Here is a 27,552-nt window from a genome sequence, read left to right as displayed (position 1 = left end):
GTGCACACTGATTGTGCTGTGATGTCACTTTGAAGGGGGAGTGACAGGGAGCAAAGGGAAGAGGGGCATAGAGTGCCAAAAATTAAAGTGAAACTTGGGCGACTATAGCATTTTCAAAACAATTCAAAAGTAAAATAGTGATATAAATGTCATGTCTTAGCAGTTAATACCCCATAGATTTTAAATACTCTCTTCAATTCTTAAAGGACATATACAAAGCACATGCACAAGTCCCAACTATGACCCTGGTTCCTCAAAGCAGGACTACACCAGTAGTGAAGCAGGACTAAACTAGGACTTAACGAGGAGATGGAGAGAAATGAGACAAGAAAGGAGATATGTTCCTCAGTTCCTGGCTCTAATCCTGTTCCTATGGTTCTGTTGCAGCTTTGAAGATCCACGTTTCAGAGGCAACTCGTTTGATTCTGTCCGAGTTTCCTGAGTTTCACCTTCAGCCGCGAGGAGACATTGAAGTCAAAGGAAAGGGACGCATGAGGACCTACTGGCTCTTGGACCGGGACTGAACCAGGACTAAAGCAGGACTAAACTGTGACTGGACCAGGACAAGACCATGTCTAAAGCAGGATTAAAGCAGGACTAGACCAGGACCTACTGACACCTGGACTGGGACAGAACCAATCCTGGTTTAGTTCGGAGTAAATCAGGCCTAAAATGCGATTCTACTGGTTTCTGGAGCAGGACTAAAGCAGGATTGACCCAGGGCTAAAGTATGACTAAACTGGGACTAGACCAGGATTAATCTGGGACTACATCGGAACTAGACCAGGACAACAAAGACTAGACACTTGATTGAACAGGGATTCTGCCAGGACAGCCTTCTTTCAAACTCAACTGCTGATTTTGTGTTTTGTACATACATGTAATAAATCACATTTTTAAAGTGTTTTGTTGTTTCACATTTGATTATTTCAGTCAGAAAATTACAAATAAACTAAAATAAAGACACATTTTAAAGAAAAGATCTTTATGAAAACAACATTTTGTGCTGAGAATCCAGCAGGAAGTGCAGCCCCTTCACAATAAGAACCTCAAGAGAGTTCAGTTCTACTACAAAGTAGAGGAGGAGCAAGGAGACAAGAGGGGAGACGAGGAGTTGAGAGTCTCCTTATTTCCTTGTTGTGATTCAGTTTCTCCTTTTTCTCAGTTTGCTAAAAACACAGCCACCGTGCATCACGGGAGATCTGCCATCACTTGGACCGTTTGCTGTGGAAACAGTGCATCTCTGAGGTCAGAGTTCAGTTTAGTCTTTAAAAACAAAACAGTCTGTGCTAAGCTCCTCCCCTCGACATGATCCATGCCTGCCACTGGCCATTACAGAGCCCACATTGCTCTGATTGGATGATCAGTCACTGTCGGAGCCCACTGCAGATGAACCCTTCCTCTTCCTCTTTGGAGCTTTGGGTTTGGAGTCCTCCTCCTCCTAAAAGGTGACAAGGACATACGAAGGCATTAGAGGAGACAAGGAGAGAGGAGACATCAGAGTAGACAAGGACACGTCACAGGAAACAAGTAGAGAGGACACAAGGAGGCATTAGAGGAAACATCAGAGAAGATAAATGTGTGTTCGGGGCGGATGGCGTTAGTGTGTGAGGGTGCGTTAGATTTGTACTGAAGCACTATTGCTGATGCACTCCTCTGTGTGTGTTTGAGGTGCTGCTGCTGGTTCTCTCCTCCTCTGTGTGTGTGGGTGTGGGGGGTGTGTGGGGGTGTGTGTGTGAGAGTGCGCGTTTGTTTGGTACCGAGGCGCTGCTACTGGCGCTCTCCTCCTCTGTGGTCGCAGTGGCAGTGGGCGGAGCCGCTCCTTTCCTCTGGCGGGGGCTAGAGGCGGCTGCCGCTTTTCTTCGAGACTTTGGAGGTTTGCTCTGAGCATCCTCGAACTCCTCGGCCAATGAGAACAGGTCACTGAACCTGAAACCACAACAAAAGGAAGTATAATCAGTATTCTGTCATCATGAACTGTAACTGACGATCAAAATCAATATATGTAGTAGTACTATCAGTAGTAGTAGTAGTAGTAGTAGTACCTCATCTTGTGCGCCTCATCACAGCTGGCTTGAACGTGCTGCAGAGCCTGAAGAATCGGAGTCTGAGAGAAAACTAAGGAAAGGAACAAAATAGGAATATTTATCAAAAAAAAACATTTGTGACATTTGATTTTTTTTTTTTTTTTGAGTAATAAAACCTTAAAAATGAAACCTTACAGTTGCCTTTGTTCTGAATGATAGTACCAACTATAATAATTAAAATGATAAACCTTGAAAAGTGAAAAAGTTTTTCTTGATATGATTAAAGGTCTTATATTACACACAATGGATTCTTGTGAAATTTAAGCCAGGTTATAATGCTGTGAAATGTGTGAATGAAAATGTTTGAGTAACCCTTTGTTATTAGTCTGTCTACATCTCCAAAGCTCAAAATGCTCTGTTCAACCTTGTGATGTCATGAACTGGTAGTTTTCAAGTTAACAACTCCTTTTTTCATTTAGTTCAGTAGGGATTGAACATTTCAGGACTGAAATTCTCCAAATGATTCTAGTGAAGGTGTATGGAGTTTAAAAACACAGTGGAGCACTTCCTCTATTGCCACATGACATCACAAGGTGGAACAGAGTGTTTTCTGTCTGAGAGAATAACTCTCTAAATACTCTCTAAGTTTGTGCATTTAACATGTGTGAATGTAACAAAACACAATTGTATGTATGTTTTAGAGGTAAGATCTTAAGCCCGAGCCCGAGCCCGACCCGAATTTCGGGCCGGGTCGGGCCTAAAATGTCAATCATTACGTTCGGGTCGGGTCGGGCTCGGGCTTCTCTCTACCTGACTTTTTTAAAATAAATATGTTTATAAAAATGTATACTAAAACGATGTGTGGATACTAAACTTAGGAATACTTGTTATAAAAAAAATAATAATTTGGATAAAACAGAGAAGGCGCTGTAAGGTAATTGCTATTTAACTACTAAACAGGAGCCGCAGAGCCAGAGCATACTCTGCGCACGTGAACGCCCCCTCTTCCCCTCCGCAAGTCCGCATCTATTTAGACCTGGTATCGCTGATATGGAGCAGCAAGAAGTAAAGGATAAACTAAAGACAGGGGAACTGAAAAGGCAAACACGCACCGGCAAGAGTGAGGTGTGGCTTCAAATTGATTGTTGAAAATGCTACAGAAACTTGCGTTGGCTTCGCTGAATGTAGTAAATGTGGCGCTTTGCTTTCATACGAGAGCAAAAAGACTGGCACCTCGACACTGAGCAGGCATTTAAACAGCTGTACTGGCAAAAGTGATGATCGTCAAACATCTATATTATCATTTGTCCCAAAGACCGCACCTCTTCGCGCTAAGCAGGCCATCACAGACAAGTGCGTGGACTTTTGCTGTCAGGACCTTAGACCATTTTCAGTAGTTAAGGTACGTTCACACCGGTGCGTCAGGTGCGTCGCGTTCACATGTAAAGCCAATGGTGGACGCGCGTGTTAAACGCAGCGTGGTCAAGACGCGCGTTCACCATTGACTTTGCATGTGAACGCGACGCACCTGACGCACCGGTGTGAACGTACCTTTAGTGGCGAAGATTTTTTATTACTAGGCTTATTTTTACGCATGTTTAACTTTGTTTGGTTCTTTATTTTTTTTATTTATCCTCACAAATAAAATATGAAATTTCGGGTTTGCTTCGGGCTCGGGCCTGCAAATCAAGTTAATTGGTCGGGCTCGGGCTGGGTCGGGCTTTAATACCCGTGGGCCTGGGTCGGGTCGGGCTGGATTTTTTAGGCCCGATCTTACCTCTAGTATGTTTGTGATGAGGAAACAACATTATAACAGATGGGAAAGTTGTGTACTATGGGCCCTTTAATAGTGTGTTTAAATAAACCTTACAGCTGTTCTTGACGTTACAGAGGCTCAGTCGGAGGTTGTCCAGATGCTCCAGGATCTGTTCCAGAGTCAGCTGAGCCAGTTTGCTGCTGCTACTGCGAAGACTGAGAAAAACCCAAAGTAGCATTAGTACTACTACTATAATTACTACTACAACCCTCCTGCTACTGTGGCAACTGGGACACAATAAACTGTAAATACTATTAAAACTAATGCTAGTGTTTCAGAAAATCTAAGGTTGACAGAGTGAGTTGTGGTATAACCATACCACAACTCACCATATCCAGAGGCGCTCAAGGGTTACTTTATGCGGACACTTATCCAGGACAAGTTCAACTTCAGGGAATAGGCCTTTGGTTCAAACCTGGTTCAGTCCTGGTTCAGTCCTGGTTCAGTCCTGGTTCAGTCCTGGTTCAGTCCTGGTTCAGTCCTGGTTCAGTCCTGGTTCAGTCCTGACCTCTGTCTCTTGCGTGGTTGGCTGTTGTTCTTGATGAGCTGAGCTTTTATATGTTCTGCTAACGTCTCGTCATGTCTCGTGGCCCAGTGTCTCAGGAGGCTGGTGGTGAAGTGGTCCTCGGGGTGACACGGGCGAGAGAGCACCATCTTCACCATCTCCTCTGAAGGTCTGACAGAGAGACAGAGAGAGACAGAGAGAGAGAGAGAGAAAGAGAGAGATGAAAGAAGAGAGGATGGAAAGAGAGGGGAGGGAAGGGAGAGGGGGAGAGAGAGAGTAAAAGGGGGTATGATAAAGAAGCTGGAATAGTTCAAGTGCACACAGTAATAGACATGAGTGGGCAAGTGCAGTCCCTGTTTGGTTTTCAGTTCTATGAATCTGTCTCTCCATTAACCTTGGAGGACTGCTTCAAAAGGTTTTTACTGTAGATTTTTTAATAAACTAAACTGTTCCCATCTCTGTTCTTATCTCTGTTGGGCTCCCGTCTCTGTGTTCTTGTCTGTGATTGGCTCCTATCTCTGCGTTCTTTTCTGTGATTGGTTCTTACTTTTCTCTTCGCAGCTGCAGTAGTAAACATGACAGAGCCTCGGGGTGTTCTGGAACAAAGAAAATGTAACAAATATCAAGTTACTTCCAATACTGCAGGAGGAGGAGAAGTAGTAAATAGTAGCAGTAGTAGTAATATCAGTGGTACTTCTTACTTTTATACTTGAGGTGCTGCTGTAGTAGCAGTAGTACTTCTTTTTACATTTATACTTTAGATGCTGCAGTACTGGGAACGACATCTTCAAGTGCAGTAGTAGTAGTAGTAATTACCTTTATACTTTAAATGTTGCAGTATGGGGATGATGGTCTCCAGCGGAATGCTGTGGGCGAGGAACAGCTGCCATGTGCTGTACTGCTCAAACGTTTCCCATTCTAAGGACTGGACTGAAACCAGAGATCAAGAGAAGGTCAGAGGTCAGGAAGGGGTCAGAGGTCAGAGGATTAATACAGTAAAACAGTACAGAGTATTCACCATGACTAAATGTTTGAACACACATATACACCCATCACCACAGTACTACACGGTATAACAGGGTATAAATAACTCTAATGGTCTCTAAGGAGGTCAGAGCTGACAGTATTCACAATGAGGTCCACTCTAATGAGACAGCAGAGGTCAGAGGTCACAAGTCCAAACTCACTGAGGATGTTGAGGACAGAATCTTTCCGGAACATCACCAGGTTTCCCATCATCACATGGCACATGAGCTCCTGCAGCTGTTCAGATACAAAAAATATTTGAGCCAATATTATAACACTTATTATTATAACACAATAAGTACAGCTCCTGCAGGTACAGGTGACCAGTAGGCCTGTCACAATAATTACTATATCGAGTTATCGTCCAGCACACAACAAATGGAACCATTATTTTCGGGTCAATATTTATTATGCCTCTTTTTCTATATACTGGTTAACTTTTAGAACTTTTTTTCTGTTCTATGGTTAGATTTGAGCTGTAGAGGGTTGAATATATAACTAATTATAGACACAAACTATGTACTAAAGTGTTTCATTCTGCTATTTATTTATTTATTACATTTTAAATGTGGATGTTGTCGGGCGGTGGAAGGAATACTTTGAGGATCTCCTCAATCCCACTGTCACGTCTTCCAAGGAGGAAGCAGAAACTGGGGACCCAGAGGCGGAATCGTCCATCACCCTGGCTGAAGTCACTGAGGTGGTTGGCAAGCTCCTCGGTGGCAAGGCTCCGGGGGTGGACGAGATCCGTCTTGAGTACCTCAAGTCTCTGGATGTTGTGGGGCTGTCTTGGCTGACACGTCTCTGCAACATCGCGTGGCGGTCGGGGACAGTGCCTGTGGAATGGCAGACCGGGGTGGTGGTCCCTCTGTATAAGAAGGGGGACCGGAGGGTGTGTTCCAATTACAGGGGAATCACACTCCTCAGCCTTCCCGGTAAGGTCTATTCCAGGGTACTGGAGAGGAGAATTCGACCGATAGTCGAACCTCGGATTCAGGAGGAGCAGTGTGGTTTTCGTCCTGGTCGTGGAACACTGGACCAGCTCTATACTCTCCATCGGGTCCTCGAGGGCTCATGGGAGTATGCCCAACCAGTCCACATGTGTTTTGTGGATCTGGAGAAGGCATTCGACCATGTCCCTCGTGGTGTCCTTTGGGGGGTGCTCTGGGAGTATGGGGTCCGGGGCTCTTTGCTAAGGGCTGTCCGGTCCCTGTATGACCGGAGCAGGAGCTGTGTTCGCATTGCCGGCAGTAAGTCAGACCTGTTCCCAGTGCATGTTGGACTCCGCCAGGGCTGCCCTTTGTCACCGGTTCTGTTCATTATATTTATGGACAGAATTTCTAGGCGCAGCCAGGGGCCGGAGGGGGTCTGGTTTGGGAACCACAGGATTTCATCTCTGCTGTTTGCAGATGATGTTGTCCTGATGGCTTCTTCGAGCCAGGACCTGCAGCAGGCACTGGGGCGGTTTGCAGCCGAGTGTGAAGCGGCTGGGATGAGAATCAGCTCCTCCAAATCCGAGGCCATGGTTCTCGACCAGGAAAAGGTGGTTTGCTCTCTCTGGGTGGGTGGAGAGTCTCTGCCCCAAGTGGATGAGTTCAAGTATCTCGGGGTCTTGTTCACGAGTGAGGGAAGGATAGAGCGGGAGATTGACAGGCGGATCGGTGCAGCGTCTGCAGTGATGCGGTCGCTGTATCGGTCCGTTGTGGTAAAGAAGGAGCTGAGCCGGAAGGCGAAGCTCTCGATTTACCGGTCAATCTACGTTCCTACCCTCACCTATGGTCATGAGCTCTGGGTAATGACCGAAAGGACAAGATCGCGGATACAAGCGGCTGAAATGGGCTTCCTCCGCAGAGTGGCCGGGCGCACCCTTAGGGATAGGGTGAGGGGCTCGGTCACACGGGAGGAGCTCGGAGTAGAGCCGCTGCTCCTACATGTTGAGAGGAACCAGCTGAGGTGGCTCGGGCATCTACTCAGGATGCCTCCTGGACGCCTCCCTAGGGAGGTGTTCTGGGCATGTCCCACCGGGAGGAGGCCCCGGGGAAGACCCAGGACACGCTGGAGGGACTATGTCTCTCGGCTGGCCTGGGAACGCCTTGGGGTCCCACCGGAGGAGCTGGAGGACGTGTCCGGGGTGAGGGAAGTCTGGGAGTCCCTGCTTAGACGGCTGCCCCCGCGACCCGGCCCCGGATAAGCGGAAGAAAATGGATGGATGGATGTTTTTTTTTTTGGGACAATTCTACTTCAGAGTTATTTAGTCAGTGGCATACATTAGTTTCAATATTATTTTTATCTGTATTCTCTTCAGAAATATAATCATACTTCAAAATGTGTGACCCACAGTGACAGGTGTGGTCCTGCAGGAGGCGTACCTGAGTGGAGTCTATCACAGCCACGATCATGTTGAGCAGCTCCCCGCTCCGAAGAGTCTCATCTGGAAACTACAGAGGAGTTTAGCACATTCATTCTAACAAACATGCCTTTTACTACTCTAGATTTATACTTACCTCAGTATAAAAGTAGAGTAGTAAAGCAGAGTGAGGAAGCAGCCTCACGTGGGCCTTTTAACACAGATGCCCTCGTGTGTGTCAGATAGTTTCGGATACCCTCCATTACAGTACTTATGTATATAGATGGGGAGAGGAAATTGAGCACTCTAACATCATCCTCCTGGCCTTGTCCATGTCCATCATTAAACAGGTGTGTCAGATTGTATCAGATGCCCTCCTGTAGTACTTACCTCAGTATAGATTGAAGGTGTGAGGAAACACAGTAGTCTCACATCATCCTCCTGACACGCCTTCATGTCCATCATGAGGCAGGTGTGGAGGTCACCGAGCGCTGTGGCCTGAGCAAACGACTCATACAGAAGCATCTTCCCGTTTGCCGCTTTACTGCAAAATACAGGAACAAGACCATAATAACCACACCCCTTTAGGCCAAAGCGCGGCCTAAGCGCGGCCGAAGCGCGGCCAAAGCGCGGCCAAAGCGCGGCCTAAGCGTGGCCTAAGCGTGGCCGAAGCGCGGCCAAAGCGCGGGCCAAAGCGCGGCCTAAGCGCAGTATAAGCCTCACCTGGCCTTGAGGTAGTAGAGCAGGTGATATCCAATCTTGGGCTGTTTCTGGTACAGCTCTGCGAGGAGGTCGAGGAGCACAGAGAAGCCACTGTTGTCCTCCTGCATCAGTACTAGGTTCCTGAAGATCAGACACACGGGCTTCCCCACAGACTCTTCTAGAGACCTGGAGAGAAAACAGATTTGAAACCAAGACTAAAACGGGGTCTAGACCAGGACTAAACCAGGACTAACCCCACAGATTAGTATAGTATAGTAATAGTACTAGAAGTAATAATAGTATTAAAAGTACTGACTCCTCTGTGATCTCGTCCGGTAACACGTCTCCTCTGAAGTGCTCCTTAAACAGCTCCGACAAACAGCAGGCCAAAGCCAACATCTGCTCCTGGTCAAAGTCATCCTGAAGAGAGTACAGAAGGAAGCAAGGGGTTAGGAGACATGAGAGGAAACATATGTGGACAGGAAACATGTGCGGAGACGTGTGCGGAGACGTGTGCGGAGACGTGTGCGGAGACGTGTGCGGAGACGTGTGCGGAGACGTGTGCGGAGACGTGTGCGGAGACAAGAGGAAATAAACAGGCCAAAGCCAAAGGCTTCTCTCCTTTCCTATCTTCAGGAAACAAGAGAGGAAAGGAGAGAAGGAGAGAAGGAAACAAGGGATTAGGGGGCAAAAGAGGAGACAAAGAGAAATGTGAAGAGACAAGGACACATGTGAGAGGAGACAAACAGCAGACAAGTGTAGGTGAGTGTGGGTGACAGAAGATGAAAGTAGGGGCGCTCTTACCTCCAGGACCTGGTCGACGATTTCCTGCATCACTTCACACTGAGTCTCTGTGTCACTGAAACAAACACACAGCCTTAGAATACATAGATCACATAGACCTTACATAGAATCTGAGCTATAGATATAGTTACTGGTATATGTAGTAGGACTTAAACTATAGTAGTCCAGCAACAACCAAATCCATAAAGACAAAATTCTCTCCGCTGGTTGCTACCTCTTGCTGACTTTGGCGCCAACGCTCCTGGATTTACATCACTTTGGTGATCAGGTGAATGGCAATCAAAATGTTTAAATATGCCTACAGTTTTGTTTTTTTTGTTTGTTTGCTTTTCCTGAAGATGGAGGGTCTAAAGATAGGGGAGTTCTGGGACAGTTCTCCATTTGCTTGTTTTCTATGCATGAATGTCTGTCACTGGCCAATGTCTGTTTCACTGTTGGATTTCTGTTGGTTAAAACATTGATCCTGTTAAAGCAAAACCAAGTAACATTTTTTAACTTATTTAATGTCCCACTGGTGGTTACAAAGATGATTTTGGAGTGTTTGAAGGGTCCTCTGTCTCTCGCAGCTGTCTCTGAGCGGAAAAAACAGACATACAACTTTGTTGCCACCGACCCACGGTCAACTCTTGGGAGTCTGTTCTCGTTCTTGCGATAGACAAATTGCTTTACAGCACCTCAACATACACACAGGTAACAGAGCTAGCGACACACCCCTTACCAGCACTGTCCACACTTCACTGCAAGAATAAATGTCCAGTGTTCATTTGTGAGGTATCAGCCCTGGCACAGCTAAAAAACAGACAAAGCCTTTGACGCAAGGACAAGAAAACGTGAATCGAACAGGGCCAGAGCTCACATGCAAATCAATGGTGTTTGAGGAATGGGAAGCTCAAGGAAAGAAGGGTGCAAGGGTGACGCAGAGCTGCCGATGTTATTGCTCATGTGTTCTTTGTTGGCAATCAGGATTGTCAGTCAATCCTGATTGAGTCTGAGGCTGTATTTACTTTCAACAACTTTGTGTTCTGGTTATAGTTATAAACGTTGGCAAACTCAAACCACATCTGACAGTGACAATGACAGTGGTGTCACTGTCATTACCAGTGTCAAGCCTCACAGAGCATGTACACAATATATTTACAAGATGGATCATGTATAAGAATGGTGGGTAATGTTATTTTACTTTGAGACATCTTGTTGTGTTTTTTGTTTACGACCTGTAGGGGGAGCACTACTTCTTAAGTTACTTAGTTCTACTTTAAGCCCAAAGAGGCGACTGATCATTACTGGTCTTTACAAAAATAAATTGAATTGAATATAATATAGAATACATTATGATAAAGACAAATTAATTACATCTAATATGATGAAAACCTGACCCGTCATGTCACATGACCCTGTACCTTTGACCAGTCATGTCACATGTACCCTGTACCTGGTCTTCTGCAGCTGTTGCACTTTGTCCTTCATGCTGTCCTCCAATTGGTCAAGCCAGGGTGTGATGTCAGCAGGCTCCTCCACCACGGCCTCTCTGATTGGATGGAACCGGAACTCGCGCTTCTTCCCTGTGACGTGATTGACTCATCATCATCATCATGCTTAAAGTAGGCCTATTGTCCATATGTCTGTTATACAGTTACACTCGTGGATCATTATATTATAATTTGGACATTTTACTGACTAATATTAAGAGTCTCCTGACTTCCATGTGGTGTCCAATGGGAGTCGAAGTTGCCATAAACATCATCACAACAAAGCGCCACATGCTGTCGCCGCCTTCTATGGATAGCTGCAGACTGCACTAGCGAGCAGCAGATTCCTCCCCCCAACTGTAGCAAAATGACTATGTGACACTGCCGAATCCTACGTGTATCATGAGAAAATAAAATTGGAGACGAACGCAAGCACATCACAGTGGCCGTGTACTGGTGGAGGTGAAAACAGGGGTTCATCGGCAAAATGGAGTCTTGATAATAAACTATAACATGTTTAAAAGCTCTGAAAGGTTTTGCAGAATAGGTCTGATTTAAGATCAGGCCAGACCCAAGCAACAGAACGAGTTATAGTAAAGTGGTAAAGTATTATTGTAATATTAGAGAGCATAGTGTATTTAGTGCGGGGATCCTCCTTGATTGTACTAAAGGACTGTATTAGTACTGCAGCAGTGGTAAAAGTGTTATCAGTATTAATAATAGTAATTGTACCTTTAGTGCTGAGCTCCTCTTCGTCGTCAGAAAACGCGGCCTCTGTGTTGTCATAACACGTCTCATCTTTGTCCAAAAGGTGAGAGTCCAACAGGGAAGAATCCTCACACTTCACTGAGGACACAAGGAAATAAAGGGTTAGGAACAAGAACACAAAGAGATGAGGAGTTAGGAGACAAGAAGACAAGGGGTTAGGAGGGAGACAAGAAGAAGAGAAGAGTACTCACACTTCATTGAGGAGACAAGGAAATAAGGAGATGAGAGGTTAGGAGAGGAGAAGAGAGGACAGAGAAACCAAGAATTCAAGGGGTTAGGTGACAAGGAGATATGAGATGAGAAGAGAAGAAATAAGGAGTTAGGAGACAAAAAGGGAGGCTACACGTTAAGAAATGAGGGGCTAGGAGAGAGAACAGAAGACAGTAGGACAAAGCAGTACCTTCAGTGGGGGGAGAGGGGGCGCTGCAGAACTCTGGGAACCGGTCCCTCAGCATGGCCCTGAGCTCCCGATCTAGTTTGGGGTTATCGAATAGAGGGGCCAAGTGCCTGGAATACAAGAGACAAGAGTATAACACAGGTATAAACATAGGAGCAAAGTGCCTGAGATATACACACAATAGGGTTAAATAATAACACTCACGCCAGGACTCTCTTCTCCATGATGAAGGTGAGAGAGTTCAGAACGCCCTGACGCACCTGAGTCTCCAGAGGAGGGAAGAAGTGAGGGATGATCTGAAAAAGAAGACAAAGAGGAAAGGAATGAGAGAGAGAAGTGAGAGAGAGAAGGAGAGAGGGAGAGTGAGAGGAGACAGGGGAAGAAGAGAGGTATGCTCTGGAAGACAAAGAAGAGTGGAGTGAGAAATAGAGGAGGGAAGAAGTGAGAGATGATCTAAAAGAAGAAAAAGAAGAGAGGATTGAAAAGGAGAGAGGCAGAGAGAGAAGAGAGAAAAAGAGAGAAAGAGGAGAGACAGAGAGGATGGAGGGGGAAGAATAGAAGAGTGAGCGCGTGAGAAATAGACAGGCAGGTGGGGAAGTGAGGAATATCTGGAAGGAAAGAAAGGAAAGGGGAGAGGGGGAGAGGAGGAACAAGAGGGGCAAGAAGTGAGAATGATTTTGAGAAATAAGGAGACAGGGAGAGAAAGGAGAGAGGAGAGAAAGAGGTGAGAAAGAAGTAGATGGGGAGAAAGGAGGGAAGAAGTAAGGGATGATTTAGAAGAGAAAGAAATGTGACAGAGCAAGATATGCATAATGCCACACTGTGGAACACCTTAGAGACTGACCCTGCACATGAAGTCAAGCAGAGTGGCAGTGATGGCAGGGTGAGGCTTCATGGAGTGGTGCATCACCAGGATCGCCGGCTCTGAGACAGAAGTCAGACAGAAGTCAGACAGAAGTCAGACAGAAGTCAGACAGAAGTCAGACAGAAGTCAGACAGAAGTCAGACAGAAGTCAGACAGAAGTCAGACAGAAGTCAGACAGAAGTCAGACAGAAGTCAGACAGAAGTCAGACAGAAGTCAGACAGAAGTCATGTTGCAAAATATGGGCAGACATTAGTTTTATATGCACAGATGTGTTTAAATTGACAGATCTTCATGATGCTGTCCTTGTGTTTGGTAAAAATACACGTATACAGGTATGTTAGAGATACTAGTTTAAATATTACAGTATGTTATAGAGGTATTATATTCATCAATGTTCATGATACTGTCTCGGTGCTTGGGTTAATATACATGTGTTAGAGACGTTTACTTATTTATATATAAATGTTATGCTGACCAATTTTCATAATGCTGTCCCTGTGTGTGGGTTTGTATGCTTACATGTGTACAGATGTGTAAGATATTAGTTTGAAATATAAACGTTATATTCACCAATGTTCATGATGCTGTCTTTCTCAGGGTTGAAGAAGAGCCAGTCGTAGAACAGGGCCAGTTTGGCGTTTGACGCAGCCACATTTGACTGAACACACAAGCACATACGTGTTTATATATGGACACACACACAGGCATGTTTACATGTAGGAGTTTCATAAATACTTGTGTCTTTGTATGTGGACATTGAAGTTGGGTCTCTTCATGCAGGTGTTCAAGTACAGATGTACAGTAGTTACTTACTGTGCAGGTAGTAAGCAGCCAACCAACAATGCACCAGTGAGAGAGGATGTCTGAGCTAAAGCGGGCCTCCTGGTGCAGGTGCATAGGTGTACAGGCGTACTACCATAGGTTTAGTAGCACAGGTGTAGTAGTATGGGTGTTACTGTGCAGGTAGTGAGGAGCCATCCGATGGCCCATCATGGAATGATGTCTGAGCTAAAGCAGGCCGCCTAGTGCAGGTGCACAACTATATAGGTATATAGGTGTACAGGTGTACAGGTGTACAGGTGTATAGTAGTCATTTCCGTGCAGGTGGTGAGCAGTGGGCCTCCTGATCCAGTGTAGTAGAGGAGGTGTGCAAGTGTAGTAGTACAGGTGTATAGCTCAGACATCCAGAGCCATCATCACTAAAGTGAGCCTCCTGGTGCAGGTGTAGTAGTAAAGGTGTGTAGTGGTCCTTACGGTGCAGGTGTACAGGTGTAGAAGTACAGTCATAGTTGTATGGGTCTTACTGTGCAGGTAGTAAGGAGCCAGCCGATGATAGCCCAGCGTGGGAGGATGTCTGAGCTCAGGACTTCGTTGGAGGGATGCACCACTCCACAGATATACCGGATGAGATCACAGCGAAGAGACTGGGACTCAGCTGTGGACAGGTACTGCCTCTGGAACCAGTCCTGGTACCGCTTCTGCTGACCAAACCGCACCTAAAAACACATATATACACTACAGTTGCAATTATAAACACAGTACTATATCTCCTACAGCTACAGTACTGTCTCTGGAACCAGCCCTTGTGCCGCATCTGCTGACCAAACTAGGCTTGAGGGAAAACATCATATACACGCTTCTGTAACAACCACAGGAACAGTGTACTACAGTAAAAGTACTGCTGTCTATGCTGCTGCCAATCTAAACCTCTCACACACAGACTACAGTTTTCAGAGTCCAGACATCTGGAACATCTGTGGACAAAGTTCTGTTATTCTTACGTGGACTATAGGATTTGTAGTATTCACTCTGAAGGTCATGAAAAGCAGTACTACATGTACTGTAGTATGTGTAGTACTAGGGTAGCAGTATTTATAGTACTCACCCGTTTGAGCGTACTACTGTAAGATCTGTAGTATTTGTAGTATTATTAGTACTCACTTTTGAAGAGCAGTACTGTAGTATCTGTAGTACTTGTACTGCAGCAGTATTTTTAGTACTTACTCTAGAGGTCATGAAGAGCAGTTTGGTCTCCATGTCCGGCGTGAGACGACAGGCCAGAAACTTCCTGGAGGTACGAGCCGTGAGCAGTTGCAGGATCCCTGAGACCAAAGACCGGGGTTAGACAAGGATTATAACCAGACCAGTGACAGACTAGTGTTAGACCAGAACCATAACCAGCCCAGAGAGGGACTAGACAGAGACCAGGGCTATAACCAGACCAGAGAGAGACCAGGGACCAGGACTATAACCACACCAGAGAGAGACCAGACAGAGACCAGAACTATAACCAGACAAGAGACAAGAGACAAGAGACAAGAGACAAGAGACAAGAGACCAGAGACCAGAGACGATAACCAAACCAGAGAGAAACCAGACAGAGACCAGAACCATAACCAATCCAGAGACCAGAACCATAACCGGACCAGAGAGAGACCAGACAGAGACCAGAACCAGAACCGGACCAGAGAGAGACCAGACAGAGACCAGAACCATAACCGGACCAGAGAGAGACCAGACAGAGACCAGAACCATAACCGGACCAGAGAGACACCAGACAGAGACCAGAACCATAACCGGACCAGAGACAGACCAGACAGAGACCAGAACCATAACCAGACCAGAGAGAGACCAGACAGAGACCAGAACCATTACCAGACCAGAGAGAGACCAGAGAGAGACCAGAGAGAGACCAGACAGAGACCAGAACCATAACCGGACCAGAGAGAGACCAGACAGAGACCAGAATCAGACTAGTTACTCTCTGGTTATAATCCCAGTTTAACTCCAGTTTTATACTGGGATCATGACTAGACCAGAGAGCAGAGTTAGACCGGAATCATAACCACATCAGCGACCAAAGAGAGACCGTGATTATAACCAGGAACAAATCTAACCAGATTGACAAATATAGTAATGTTGTCTCAACCATAGACATAACTATGATCTCACCTGTAAACTGGGGACTCAAAGTCTGGGTGTGTGTGTGTGTGCCTTGGTAGTATTATAAAATGATCATGGATAGTGTAGGTTTACCTGTAAACCCTGGGCTCAGACTCTGGGGGCTGTGGAGCAAGTCTCTCCATAGAAGCTCCATCTCTGGGATCCGAGCCACATTTTGCAACAGACGCACCAAGTCTCTGCCGATCACTACACACTCCATGAACTACAGTGAAGACAGAAAAATATGTGGCAAAAGAACAATAAATAGAAAGAAAATCCCTGCTTTAGTCCCTGCTTTAGTCCCTGCTTTAGTCCCTGCTTTAGTCCCTGCTTTAGTCCCTGCTTTAGTCCCTGCTTTAGTCCCTGCTTTAGTCCCTGCTTTAGTCCCTGCTTTAGTCCCTGCTTTAGATCTATTTTTGTCCTCGTCTAATCCTGGTTTAGTACCTTCTCTCGAAGTTCACCTAATTCTAAGGTTCAGCCCCGGCTTGAGCCCCGGCTTGAGCCCCGGCTTGAGCCCCGGCTTGAGCCCCGGCTTGAGCCCCGGCTTGAGCCCCGGCTTGAGCCCCGGCTTGAGCCCCGGCTTGAGCCCCGGCTTGAGCCCCGGCTTGAGCCCCGGCTTGAGCCCCGGCTTGAGCCCCGGCTTGAGCCCCGGCTTGAGCCCCGGCTTGAGCCCCGGCTTGAGCCCCGGCTTGAGCCCCGGGTCTAGTCTGGTCTAGTCTGGTCTAGTCTGGTCTAGTCTGGTCTAGTCTGGTCTAGTCTGGTCTAGTCCTAGTTCACTACCTTCTCTCGGAGCATGCAGATGCAAAAGTCCACTTCCTTCTGTCTGAGGCTCAGGAGGTTTGGAGCTCCATGGTCCACGATGAGTCTGAGATAGGTGTACACGGCCATGGAGATCAGCATCCCGCTCTTCAACACCCACTCTCTGTAACAGCAGGATATAATACCGTACCGGTTAATACTAACATTGAAGGTCATAATGACAAGCCTGACAGTAGCAGGTATAGAGGGGCCACATTTTTTCAATAGAAAGTGAATTGGAGCCAAAGTCGATCGAGCCAAAAGCGCACCCATGCCCATGCCCTTATTTCGAATGCAGCGGCTAACACGATGTTCATTTATACATACAGTCTATATACAGGACATATGTACACACTCAGTTTAACAACTATATATAAAACATAACTGCATCCGGCTCTTTAACACCACTTTGTTGACAAAATATTGTAACACTTTAACAAAAATAAATATAGAAAAATAATACTACACATTTGACCATAACCCACTCTTCATCACCCACTTCTTGTGGACAGGATGTATTCAGACAAATATGGGCACACTGACTGGAGGTATTCTGCAAAATGTACTTTTTTGGAGCTTTCTACCATGTTAGAATTTTTTTCCTTCATCAAAAACATGCCTGAGGAGGTTTTAGATGTCATCCATGCATTTTTTTTTATCTGCAATCACTCCCACCATATTCAAACCATCCTTATGAAAGTCTAAAATAATGATCTAATATTCATACTTTTGGTCAAGGAGGATGTCCAGGGCGCTCTCAGCCAACCACAGGTTTTTACTGGAGACATCTCCTCCTGAAACAGAGACACAAGATGAGGAGAAAGGTGAGGAGAATTTACAAATAAAGTCTCCACTTGTTCCTTTCATTGAGGTTGAATTTTAATTATTTGACAAAAAATATCTACTTTTAGTCATAGTTTTAGTCCTATGCTCTTGTCTGTGTAATCCAGACATCCAGGGACCAAATGTGGTCCTCAGACCAATTTTTGTTGGCCCTCAAGCCTCCTGCTGAATTGGCACAAATGATCATAAAAAGTTTTTTACCAAAAAATTAATCAAATGCAAGTAATTCTACCACTGTAACCTCTATAGCAGGGGTCAGGAACCTATGGCTCGTGAGCCAGACATGGCTCTTTTGATGACTGCACCTGGCTCTCAGATAAATCTTAGCTGATATTTGTTAACACAATAAGTAATGAATAAATTATACATAAATACAGAAGTAATCAAATCAAGTAATTTTTAAAAATAAACAATACTACGGTAAGAAAACCATTTGGCTCCGTCTTTACGCGCTGCCTCAGGTAATGGGCTCGACGTCGCTCGCTCTCCATTTATTTTCAATGGTACCTGTGCGACACTGCGAAAATCGCTCGTCTCTCTCACCTCCGCGACAAGCGAAAGTCGTGCACGTGAAAACCTCGCGCTCGTGCATGTCGACGTGCACACGCGGGCCTGCGACGCGACTAATGAAAGTTTAAAAATGTTCAACTTTTATCGCTGTCGCACAACAGCCAATCAGCGAGAGTTTGATTGGCGAGCCAATGCACTGTCCACTTCAGAAACATGGAGGAGAAAATTTTACTCACGGTGTCCGATTTCCCAATTCTTTTTGACATCTCAAAGAGACTACCGAGATATATCAAAAAAAGCAGCTGCCTGTGAACTCGTTGGTGCCAGGGTGAATATGAGTAGTAAGTTAACATGCGCGAATTTGTTAATTCAGATAAATTTATAGAGGCTAATAACCAAATGTATTAAAGACTGATTCAACATTAAAAAATATATATATTTATTTAGGGTTTTTACAATAAGCTGCAGAATAAGGTGGACCCAGATTTCATTTTAGCGTCTTTTTCCCCATCTACCGCTATTAACCTCAAAATTCCCTCCAAATAAACAGCCAATCAGACGTGTAGGAGGCTCGCGATCTGCTCTGGAACAAAGCGCGACGTGACAAGCTGCCGCTAGTCGCTGCCCGTGTGTCGAGCCCATCACAGCTCATGCTGTTTTCCCTCGTGCGCGCTATCGCTCTTAAAGTGACGGTAACATATTTACGTAAAAACTTCAATAATGACAATCCTAAGATATTTTCCGAAATCAACATTAATGCAATAAAACAAGTGTAGCTTATACATATAAATCAAATATTAACATAAAACATAATTTATTAACATTAAAATATTAACACTAATTTGCATGCATTACCAAACGTAAACCAAATCATGTTATTTAAAAAAATATTAACAATACATTCATAGACTTCTTATACTCTAAAATCTTGTTTAAAAATTCACACATTTAGTTGTATTCAGAGAAAAATTACTGTATGGCTCTCATGGAAATACATTTTAAAATATGTGACTTTTTTGGCTCTCTCAGCTAAAAAGGTTCCCGACCCCTGCTCTATAGTATCAAATTGCATCGTGATACAGACCTAATATGTGCCAAGTCTTTATAAAGGTATGGTTGCTCTATCCAAACTATGTAAAAGTGCACCCATCTGAATGATCTACTACTGACCACCGGTCTGAAGCCCTTTGCTTCAAAACAGTGGGTTTCAGATGACATCACAACCTACAGGCCAAGAATATGTAATACAGATGGGAGCACCTAAAATTAATATGGTTTTAATGCAGACTTTTGTTGAAATATAGCAAGTTAGAGGGTCTAGTTACTAATAGAAATGATCAGGTTCACCATTTGTGCATTTACATTTTGGATATTTCATGGGAAATTACAATGTAATCAATAGGGAAATCTGGCCCTTGCCCCTTGATCATGTCAAATTTTTGTGGTACAGAGGTTTTTTCTGACCTGCGATCTGCTTGAGCAGCGTCATCAGGACTCCATCTGCACCCATCACGCCTGTCTTCACCAGCTCACGCACCAGCCACACCATCTGTGAAGATATAATCAATACAACCATAAGAAACAACATACTATTCTAGTCTATACAGTAGGCATGTACTGTCGCTGGTACATGTCTTCTCCTATGGTTTTCTAAAGTGAAGTCAGTGGACTTGTTTCTTTTATTAAGTCATTTTAGATCAATATTGTGATTTAAAATGTGCAAATTATAACAATGATTCAAGGGTGTCAGAGGTTATAACTATATATTAAAGCAGACATATTGTGCTTGTGTCTCCTCTAATCTGTACAGCAGTCACACCATCCGGAAACAAACATAACACAAACCATAAGAAAAACGACAGTAGTCATACGATCTGAAAATAGAATCAATACAACCATATGACAAACAACAACAGCTACACAATCTAAATCAAGCCAGAAGTTTACATACACTATATAAAAAGACACATGAGCTTTTTTCTCTCTGTCTGACATGAAATCACAAAATTTTAGGTCAATTAGGATTACCAAATTTACCTATATTTGCTAAATGTCAGAATAATGACAATTTTTTTAATTGTTTTTAAGACAATTTCAGAAGATTTCACACAGTAAGATTACTAGGCATTTAAACACTTTGGGAAAACCCAGATGACATGGTATCTTTGAAAGCTTTTGGTTTATTGACAACATTTGATTTTATTAGAGACACACCTGTAGTTGTGTTTTAAGGCACACCTGAAACACACTGCTTCTTTGAGCAACATCAGTCAAAAAAAATCAGCCAAAATATCAGGAATAAAATTGTGGACTTGCACAAGTTTGGCTCATCCTTGGTGCAATTTTCAGTTGCCTGAAGGTACCACATTCATCTGTTCAAACTAATAAACACAAGTATAAAGATCATGGAAATGTCCAGCCATCACACCGCTTAGGAAGGAAATGGGTTCTGTGTCCCAGAGATGAACGCACTTTGCCCCTCTGCAGGAAGAAGCTAATACTCCAAAAGAAACAAAAAGGCCATATTACAGTTTGCTAATCCACACAGGGACAAATACCTTAATTTTTGAATTATTAGTTAATGTCCTGTGGTCTGACGAAATAAAAATGTAACTGTTTGGCCATAATGAGCATTGTTACATTTGAGTAAAGAACATTATGTGGAAATACTCGAGCAACACCTCAAGACATCAGCCAGGAAGTTAAAGCTTGGGCACAAATTGGTCTTCCAAATGGACAATGACCTGAACCATACTGCCAAACTGGTTAAAAAGTGTCTCAAGGATAACAAAGTCAATGTTTTGGAGTGGCCATCACAAAGCCCTAATTTCAATCCTACTGAAAATATATGTGTAGATCTGAAAAGGCATGTGCGAGCAAGGCGGACCACAAACTTGGAAGGAATTTTGGCCCATTGCAGAACTGCTGTAACTGAGCCAACTATTGTGAGAAGTTTGTGGAAGAATATCCAATATGTTTGACCCAAGTCATACAGTTTAAAGGCAATGGAACGAAATACTAATGAAATGTATGTAAACTTCTGACTTTGAAGAATGTAATGAAAAACTGTCTAAAACATCTTTCTCAATAATCTGGCATTTTGCAAATTAAATAATTTTGGTAATCCTAATTGACCTATAACGGGAAAGGTTTAGTCTGATTTCATGTCAGACAGTGAGAAAAAAGAAATTGCATCTGTCTTTTTACATAGTGTACGTAAACATCTGGTTTCAACTGTAGGTTAAGGTTAGCAGAATTCAGGGTTTGAAAGGATTTTTTTTTTTGCATTGAATGTCACTTATTAAAAGTCTGAACTGGTCGAGTTTAGGAAATTAATATTAAAAGCAATTTTTTATTTGTTCTTAATAAGATAAAATAAAAGAGGTAGGGTTAGGTTTACAGGTGTGTACAGGTGTAAACTGGACCTGCACGTGTGACTGGAGGTAGGGTTAGGGTTACAGGTGTGTACAGGTGTTAGGGACCTGTGTGCGCAGCTGGAGGTAGAGTTGGGTTACAGGTGTGTACAGGTGTGCAGGGTTCGGGAGGTACAGGTAGGTACAGGTGTGTACAGGACCTACGTGGGTGACTGACGGTAGAGTTAAGGTAATAAGTGTGTTCAGGTGTAAGCTGGATCCCAGTGCATGGCTGGAAGTACAGGTTTATAGGGTTAAGGTAGTACGGCAGTAACAGATGTAGAGGAGTATACTGGACCTGTGTTCGTGGCTGGTCCTGCAGTTTGAGGAACTTCTCCATCAGGATTTGGTTCATTTTGACCAAAACAATATTCATGCCGTCTCTGTTGACCAGGGTCAGGTCTCTGTAGCTCTGAAGGCCAACACACAAAAACAAATGTCTTATTTTTACTATTATGAATCAGCACTTTCAGGTCAAAACTGTAAACCAGAATGTGATCTTAATATTCAAAATTATCTGTGTAATGTAGCCTCTGAGCAACTATAGTCACAGTGGTAGTAGTATCAGTAGTGGTGCCAGTTGTAGTAGTAGTAGTAGTAGTAGTAGTAAAAGTTGTAGTATCAGTTGTAGTATCAGTTGTAGTATCAATTGCGGTATCAGTTGCACTTACCCTCTGTGCCTGGGTAGGTTCCGTGAGGATCAGAGTAAACAAACCCAAACACACCTCCTCGTGCTGCTGCTGCCCCTTACACACCTGCAATACAATACATGTAAAAACAACAATACAACTGGTGAAAAGCATAATACAGAGATACAGAGAAACAACAGACATACATACCTGCAAGAAAACAACACAGATAATCAAAATACAAGGAAACAAAAGACAGGCAAGTCAAAGAGAAACACCCCTGCAGGTAAACAACAGACAAGTAAACTACAGGTGGGTAAACAACAAACATACAACAATGCAACAGGTGAAAGTAGTGATACAGAAGTAAACAACACGACAGACATACACTCCTGTAACACAACAGGTAAATAACACATGGTAAACAACAGACAGGTAAAGAACACCATAACAAGTTAACCACAGACAGGTGAGGGACAGGTAATCAACAGGTGACAGGCAGGTGAGGGACAGATGAGGTACTCGTGAATGGCAGGTGAGATAGGTAAGCAGCCCTTACGTTGGCGGTGAGAGCATCGTTGGCTTCTCGCTCTGACAGTCCGTTTGTCAGAGACTGGACGATCCCCACACAGCGCTCCAGCCTCTGCAGCAGAACATAAACATGGACAAAATCTGTTATATTTATCACAGAAAGACAAGATGTTTTGTTTCTAAATCTTTATCCCTACACAGTCCTCGAACATTTGCTCCCCATAACAGAAACATGAACTAAGATTTAAGTGTTTATTTATCTAATAGAAAGGGAGCCCAGAAAATCAAATGCCAGAGGTTCTGTCTATAAATAGTTATGTTATGAAGAAGTTGTATTGTTTTTGTATTTTAAAAGAAAGGCTGCATTTCATGTGTCCATTTTAATTGCAATAACGAGATATAACAGTTTTTACTTTGAAGAGGAAAGCTTTTTCTCTTTGAAGTTCTAGGGTGTTTCAGCTGACGCTTCTGTCTGTTTACTACTGTTAGCATGCTAGGCTAACATCCAGGGTTAAACCGGGCAAAACCGGGACATGAGACCAAGCCACGGCTCTGTTCTGACCCGAAACAAGTTCCAAAGCCCCGAGGATGGGTACTGAGTCCAGACCGACCCCCGACCCCGGGGCCGTGAGGTTTACCCGGGTCGAGCCTCTTAATCCCTGTCAGAGGACCTAGCCGTTAGCGGTTAGCCTTTAGCTCATTTCAGCGAGTTTAAAGGATAAAAGTTTTATAAAGTTCGGCCGGACTCTACCCCGAGTCAGTCCGTCTCAGAGCAGCCCGGAGCTCGGTACAGAGCCGCAGATTCGGGGTCAGGTTCGGGCTCGGGCTTACCTCCTCCAGCTCGTCCTTGGCGTCCAGCGGGGTGGACAGCAGCAGCCGGCCCTGGGGCTTGGCTTTGGCCGGGGAAGGCTCCATGTGCGCGGCGGAGCTCGGGCTGTGCTCCCGGGGCCGCGGCTTCGCTCCGGGTCAGTCCCGGCTGTGGTTCTGTCCCGGTTCGGTGCGTCTCAGGGGAATGTGTGAATCTCTTTGTCCGCTTCTGGAACTCGCTCTCGGGGCTTGGTTTGAGTTGCGCCGATGCGCTAGAGCTCTTCAGCCGAGAACAGACAGAGGATCCCGGGCAGCACCGCCACCGTCCGGCCTGGAACACGCACAGCTCTTGGAGCCGGGGATACTCAGGAGGAGGACAGGGGGAGGAAAGAGGGAGGACAGGGGGACAGAGGACCACTCAAGTGAACAGGACAGAGGGACAGCGGATTTAGAGGAGCACAACTTCAGAAAATTTGTACAACCAAAGATAACGCGTCTTTGTCACAGTGATTCTGATGGTCAGCCCTATTTTTTCTTAGTCAATAAAAACACCTTAATAAACTGTTATTTCAAAAAGAGCTACGTTTCATACATAAAAATGTATACAATAAAAGTAGATAAAATAATAAAAAGTGTGTCTCTTGATTTTCCGCCTCACGTCACGCGCCTTCCGGCTCACCCCGGAAGTGCAGCTCGGCGGCGGTAAACTGAAGTATCATAAGACATTATTATAGTCTTATTTTTATGTTCTAGATCAGTGGTGTGAGCTGCGGGTCTGGTACCGTGGTCTGCGGAGGTCAAGGGACACATCGGACACTCACGCGGTCCACGGCCCGTGCTCTATCTCTGTCCCCGGGGTGAGTTTTGTGCCGTACACCGGTGTTGGCCTTTAGCCGTGAACCTCCGGAGCTAACGGCGGCTAATGCTACTGACTGTAAACACTGGACTCTCTGTAAAGATTAAACACAGAAAACCGGCCAAAACTTGTGAAAAAACACAACTATGGGACGTGATAATACTCTGTATGTGTATGAGTGTATGATCTGTAAATGTGTGAGATTACAGTTTAGATGTACTTTAATTTAAGATTGGTATTGTTCATATTTAGATATCCAAAGGACCTGCGCGTGGTCCTCTGATACATAAAACATAAATCGCTTGGATTTAGTGATTTATACTTTACAACCCATAGTCAGTCATAGGTGTTATTTTAAGCCTGTCCTGGAGCATTCACATTTGAGAGAGACTGAAATCTGAACTATAAAGCTGCAATGTGTAACTTTTCTGGGTTTCACCTGCTTATCTCCATGGGGAAGTTATTGTTATTTGCCTAGAATATTCCACAGTCTGCCATTTCACTTATTTATCTCCATCGAGAGGTCAGACCTGTGGAGAGGTGACCCCTGCTTACAGTAAGAATTTTTTTTTTTTCAAGGTTGGAAGTAATAAAAGCAGTTGTATTTGAATTTATGCAAGATAGATATGTTTAATGGCATACTGCAAAACATTTCCATGGTGTCTCCGTGGAAATATTTAGCTGGTAATAGACCCCAGGCCAGGTCTGACACAGGACCTGGGACCAGCTTGCGGGGGCAGGACTGGATATGCTTCCGCGAAACAGCATGCTGGCAATCTTTTTCCCAAAGACTGATTTCATCTTGTAATAAATCACTGTATTTCCAGTGATGTGAGTTCTATCTGGAACTGATATGCTTCACAAAAAAAGCTACCCAGTTGTTTCCTGTTTATTGATTTTACTTGCATCAAGATAAAAAATAGTACATTTGCAGTAAATAATACATCTAATGTTAGAGAAACCCAATGCATGATATAAAGAGAGATTAAAACACAGTGTAGAGGCACAGAGAAGTGAAATAAATGCATAAAAGCTGACGATAAACAATTCATTTTATTTTTGTAACGCCCAAAATCACAACAACAGTTGTCTTGAAGGGCGTTCATGTTTTGGTTGATGGGGGAAACCGGAGTACCCGGAGGAAACCCATCCAGACACGGGGAGAAACATGCAAAACTCCACACAGAAAGGCCTGGGCGACCCAGGGATCGAACCAAACCTTCTTGCTGTGAGGCATGAGTGTTGCCACTCAGCCACCGTGCTGCCTACACACAAAAACAAACAGGAAAATCAAACAACAGGAAAAATCAGACAAAACAAGAAAAATCGGCCAGGCGAGGAGGAGGGAGGGGGGCGGAGGAGGAGGAAGACCAGGCGAGGAGGAGGAAGACCAGGCGAGGAGGAGGAAGACCAGGCGAGGAGGAGGAAGACCAGGCGAGGAGGAGGAGAGCCAGGCGAGGAGGAGGAGAGCCAGGCGAGGAGGAGGAGAGGCAGACGGGTGGAGGAGGGCCAGGCGGGGAGAAGGAGAGGGTCCAGCTGTCATCGGGGCATCTGAAAGAGTTACACTCCACAGGGGGAGTGGGACAGGGGACAACATGTGAATAGCATTGCTGATGAGAAAATAGGACAAAGCAGAGGATAGTGCTCAGGTTGCCATACTTCCCCCAGCTAGTTATCTCCTACTGCAGCCTATCTTATCCGGGGTTTTAACTAAGTAACCTGGTCATAAGCTATACCGAAGAGGAAGGTTTTAAGCCTGGTCTTAAATACAGAGACTGTGGGGGCCTGTTTAACATCAGCAGGGAGTTGATTCCATAGCACTGGAGCTTGGTAACTGAATGCTCTCCCTCCCACTGTACTTTTGGACACTCTAGGAACCACTAATAGTCCTGCATTCTGAGAGCAGAGTGCTCTGTTTGGCTGGTACGGGACAATAGCATCTTGCAGATAGGATGGGGCCATACCGTTTAGGGTTTTGTATGTCAGGAGGAGGACTTTGAATTTGATTCTAAGCTCAACAGGAAGCCATTGCAGATATTTTAGTACAGGACTGATGTGGTCTCTTCTTTTAGTTCCTGTTAGGACTCTGGCCGGTGCATTTTGGACCAATTGGAGGCTCCTTATAGTACTTTTGGGGCAGGCGGCGAGCAGAGAATTACAGTAATCAAGTCTGGAAGTAACAAATGCATGGATTTTCAGCATTGTTTTTAGGTAAAATATTTCTAATTTTAGTTATATTTCACAGGTGAAAGTATGCGGTTTTACAAGCTAGGTTTATATGGGCTGTGAATGAGAGATTTTGATCAAATAGGACTCCAAGATTTTTTACAGTAGGGCTAGAAGCAATACTCACATTGTCGAGTGAGATTATCTGGTCCGACAGAGAATCTCTTTGACCTTTGGGACCAACGACAATGACCTCTGTTTTTTCAGGATTTAAGAGCAGGTAATTCAAGGTCATCCAGGTTTTGATGTCCTTCACACAGGCACTGAGTTTATCTATTTGATCAGTCTGATTTGGTTTCATTGATAAGTACAGCTGAGTGTCATCAGCATAGCAGTGAAAATTAATGCCATGTTTTCTGATAATGTTACCCAATGGCAACATATACAGGGTAAATAGGATTGGACCAAGCACAGATCTTTGTGGAACACCACAGGCTACTTTAGAACAGGGAGAGGTGCTCTGGATTATACTAACAAACTGGTACCTATGTGATAGATAGGATTTAAACCATTTGAGGGCGGTCCCTCTGATTCCAATGTCACATTCTAACCTCTGCAGTAGAATGTTGTGAGGGAATTAGTTTTGTGTTTGCTCTCCTTAGAAAGGAATTTTTTTTGTTTGCAGAGCACATATGATTACCTGCATAAATAATTGCTTGATGTAAGATTAGTTTTTCAGCACACGTGTTCTATTCTTTGACACTCATTCACCTTTCTTGTCTCGTTTCTCCTCAGGTCAGAGGTCATGCTCCAAAATGAACCCTGCCCGAAAACGCCCCAAACTTTCCCACAGTGCACCTCCTCTGCGAACGTCAGAGGGCGGGACCACAGATGAGGAGGACGAGTTCCTATTGGTCGAAGAAGACGCTACTGACTCAAGCCTCGTCATCACCATGGGTCAGTCCAAAACCCATTCAAGTTCTCTTCTAGACTGGTTCAGATGCTCAGACCTTGTCCAGACCAGTGTTTCTGCAATACTAAAATTTCAAACTCAATTTTGATAGTAAGGAATAGACTCAATACTCAAAACTATTTCCAATACCACTCTTTGGTTAGACAATAGAATGTGATTTTCAATATTAAACGTTTGTACTTTCTTTTATATTACCATGTGCCCTTAAAACTGTTTAATCCCTCAAATGCCCAGGTTTACATGTACTATACAAATAGACAGATACACTTTTTTAATCGCTGTCTGACATGAAATCAGACTAAACATTTCCTGTTTTAAGTTAATTAGGATTACCAAAATTATTTCTATTTGCTAAA

At 44.4% G+C, this 27,552-nt stretch overlaps 3 protein-coding genes across 8 annotated transcripts in view; 2 read left to right on the top strand and 1 right to left on the bottom strand.

Moving 5' to 3' along the window:
- The window catches only part of LOC117378357 (atrial natriuretic peptide receptor 1), a 43,202-nt gene extending 42,298 nt beyond the window's left edge, over nt 1-904 (top strand). Inside the window, exon 23 of the mRNA XM_055225161.1 lies at nt 388-904. Coding sequence (XP_055081136.1) covers nt 388-524 — 137 coding nt within the window. The 3' untranslated portion in view covers nt 525-904. The remainder of the gene's footprint in view (nt 1-387) is intronic.
- On the bottom strand, nt 813-23,544 carry ints3 (integrator complex subunit 3). The gene is made up of 29 exons (XM_033975081.2): nt 23,226-23,544; nt 22,423-22,506; nt 21,906-21,989; nt 21,533-21,646; nt 19,286-19,370; nt 17,196-17,262; nt 16,451-16,592; nt 15,764-15,893; nt 14,732-14,829; nt 14,032-14,223; nt 13,298-13,385; nt 12,706-12,785; nt 12,066-12,157; nt 11,865-11,971; nt 11,429-11,542; nt 10,660-10,789; nt 9,228-9,282; nt 8,740-8,843; nt 8,445-8,609; nt 8,112-8,265; nt 7,744-7,812; nt 5,536-5,611; nt 5,165-5,278; nt 4,896-4,944; nt 4,352-4,519; nt 3,898-3,998; nt 2,046-2,118; nt 1,761-1,929; nt 813-1,441 (listed from the first exon to the last, which is right to left on the bottom strand). The coding sequence occupies exons 1-29, from the start codon at nt 23,307-23,309 to the stop codon at nt 1,364-1,366; spliced, it is 3,066 nt and encodes a 1,021-aa protein (XP_033830972.1). The 5' UTR covers nt 23,310-23,544; the 3' UTR covers nt 813-1,363.
- A 329-nt stretch (nt 23,545-23,873) lies between these two features.
- The window catches only part of LOC117378356 (GON-4-like protein), a 30,854-nt gene continuing 27,175 nt past the window's right edge, over nt 23,874-27,552 (top strand). For 4 of the 6 annotated variants that reach the window (XR_008648879.1, XR_008648878.1, XM_055225162.1 and 1 more), the window contains exons 1-2: nt 23,888-24,058; nt 27,019-27,180. Coding sequence is in view for 4 of the 6 variants with exons in the window: in XM_055225162.1 (XP_055081137.1) it covers nt 27,039-27,180 (142 nt within the window). In the remaining 2 variants the exon portion in view is untranslated. Of the gene's footprint in view, nt 24,059-27,018; nt 27,181-27,552 lie in introns of all 6 variants that reach the window. The other 2 variants (XM_055225164.1, XM_055225163.1) reach the window with 2 other exon arrangements.

Source organism: Periophthalmus magnuspinnatus, chromosome 11 (assembly GCF_009829125.3).
Source record: "Periophthalmus magnuspinnatus isolate fPerMag1 chromosome 11, fPerMag1.2.pri, whole genome shotgun sequence".
In the NCBI taxonomy this organism is placed as follows: Eukaryota; Metazoa; Chordata; class Actinopteri; order Gobiiformes; family Gobiidae; genus Periophthalmus; species Periophthalmus magnuspinnatus.
Note: the sequence above shows the minus strand (reverse complement) of the source record. Positions and strands in the feature narration are given on the sequence as shown.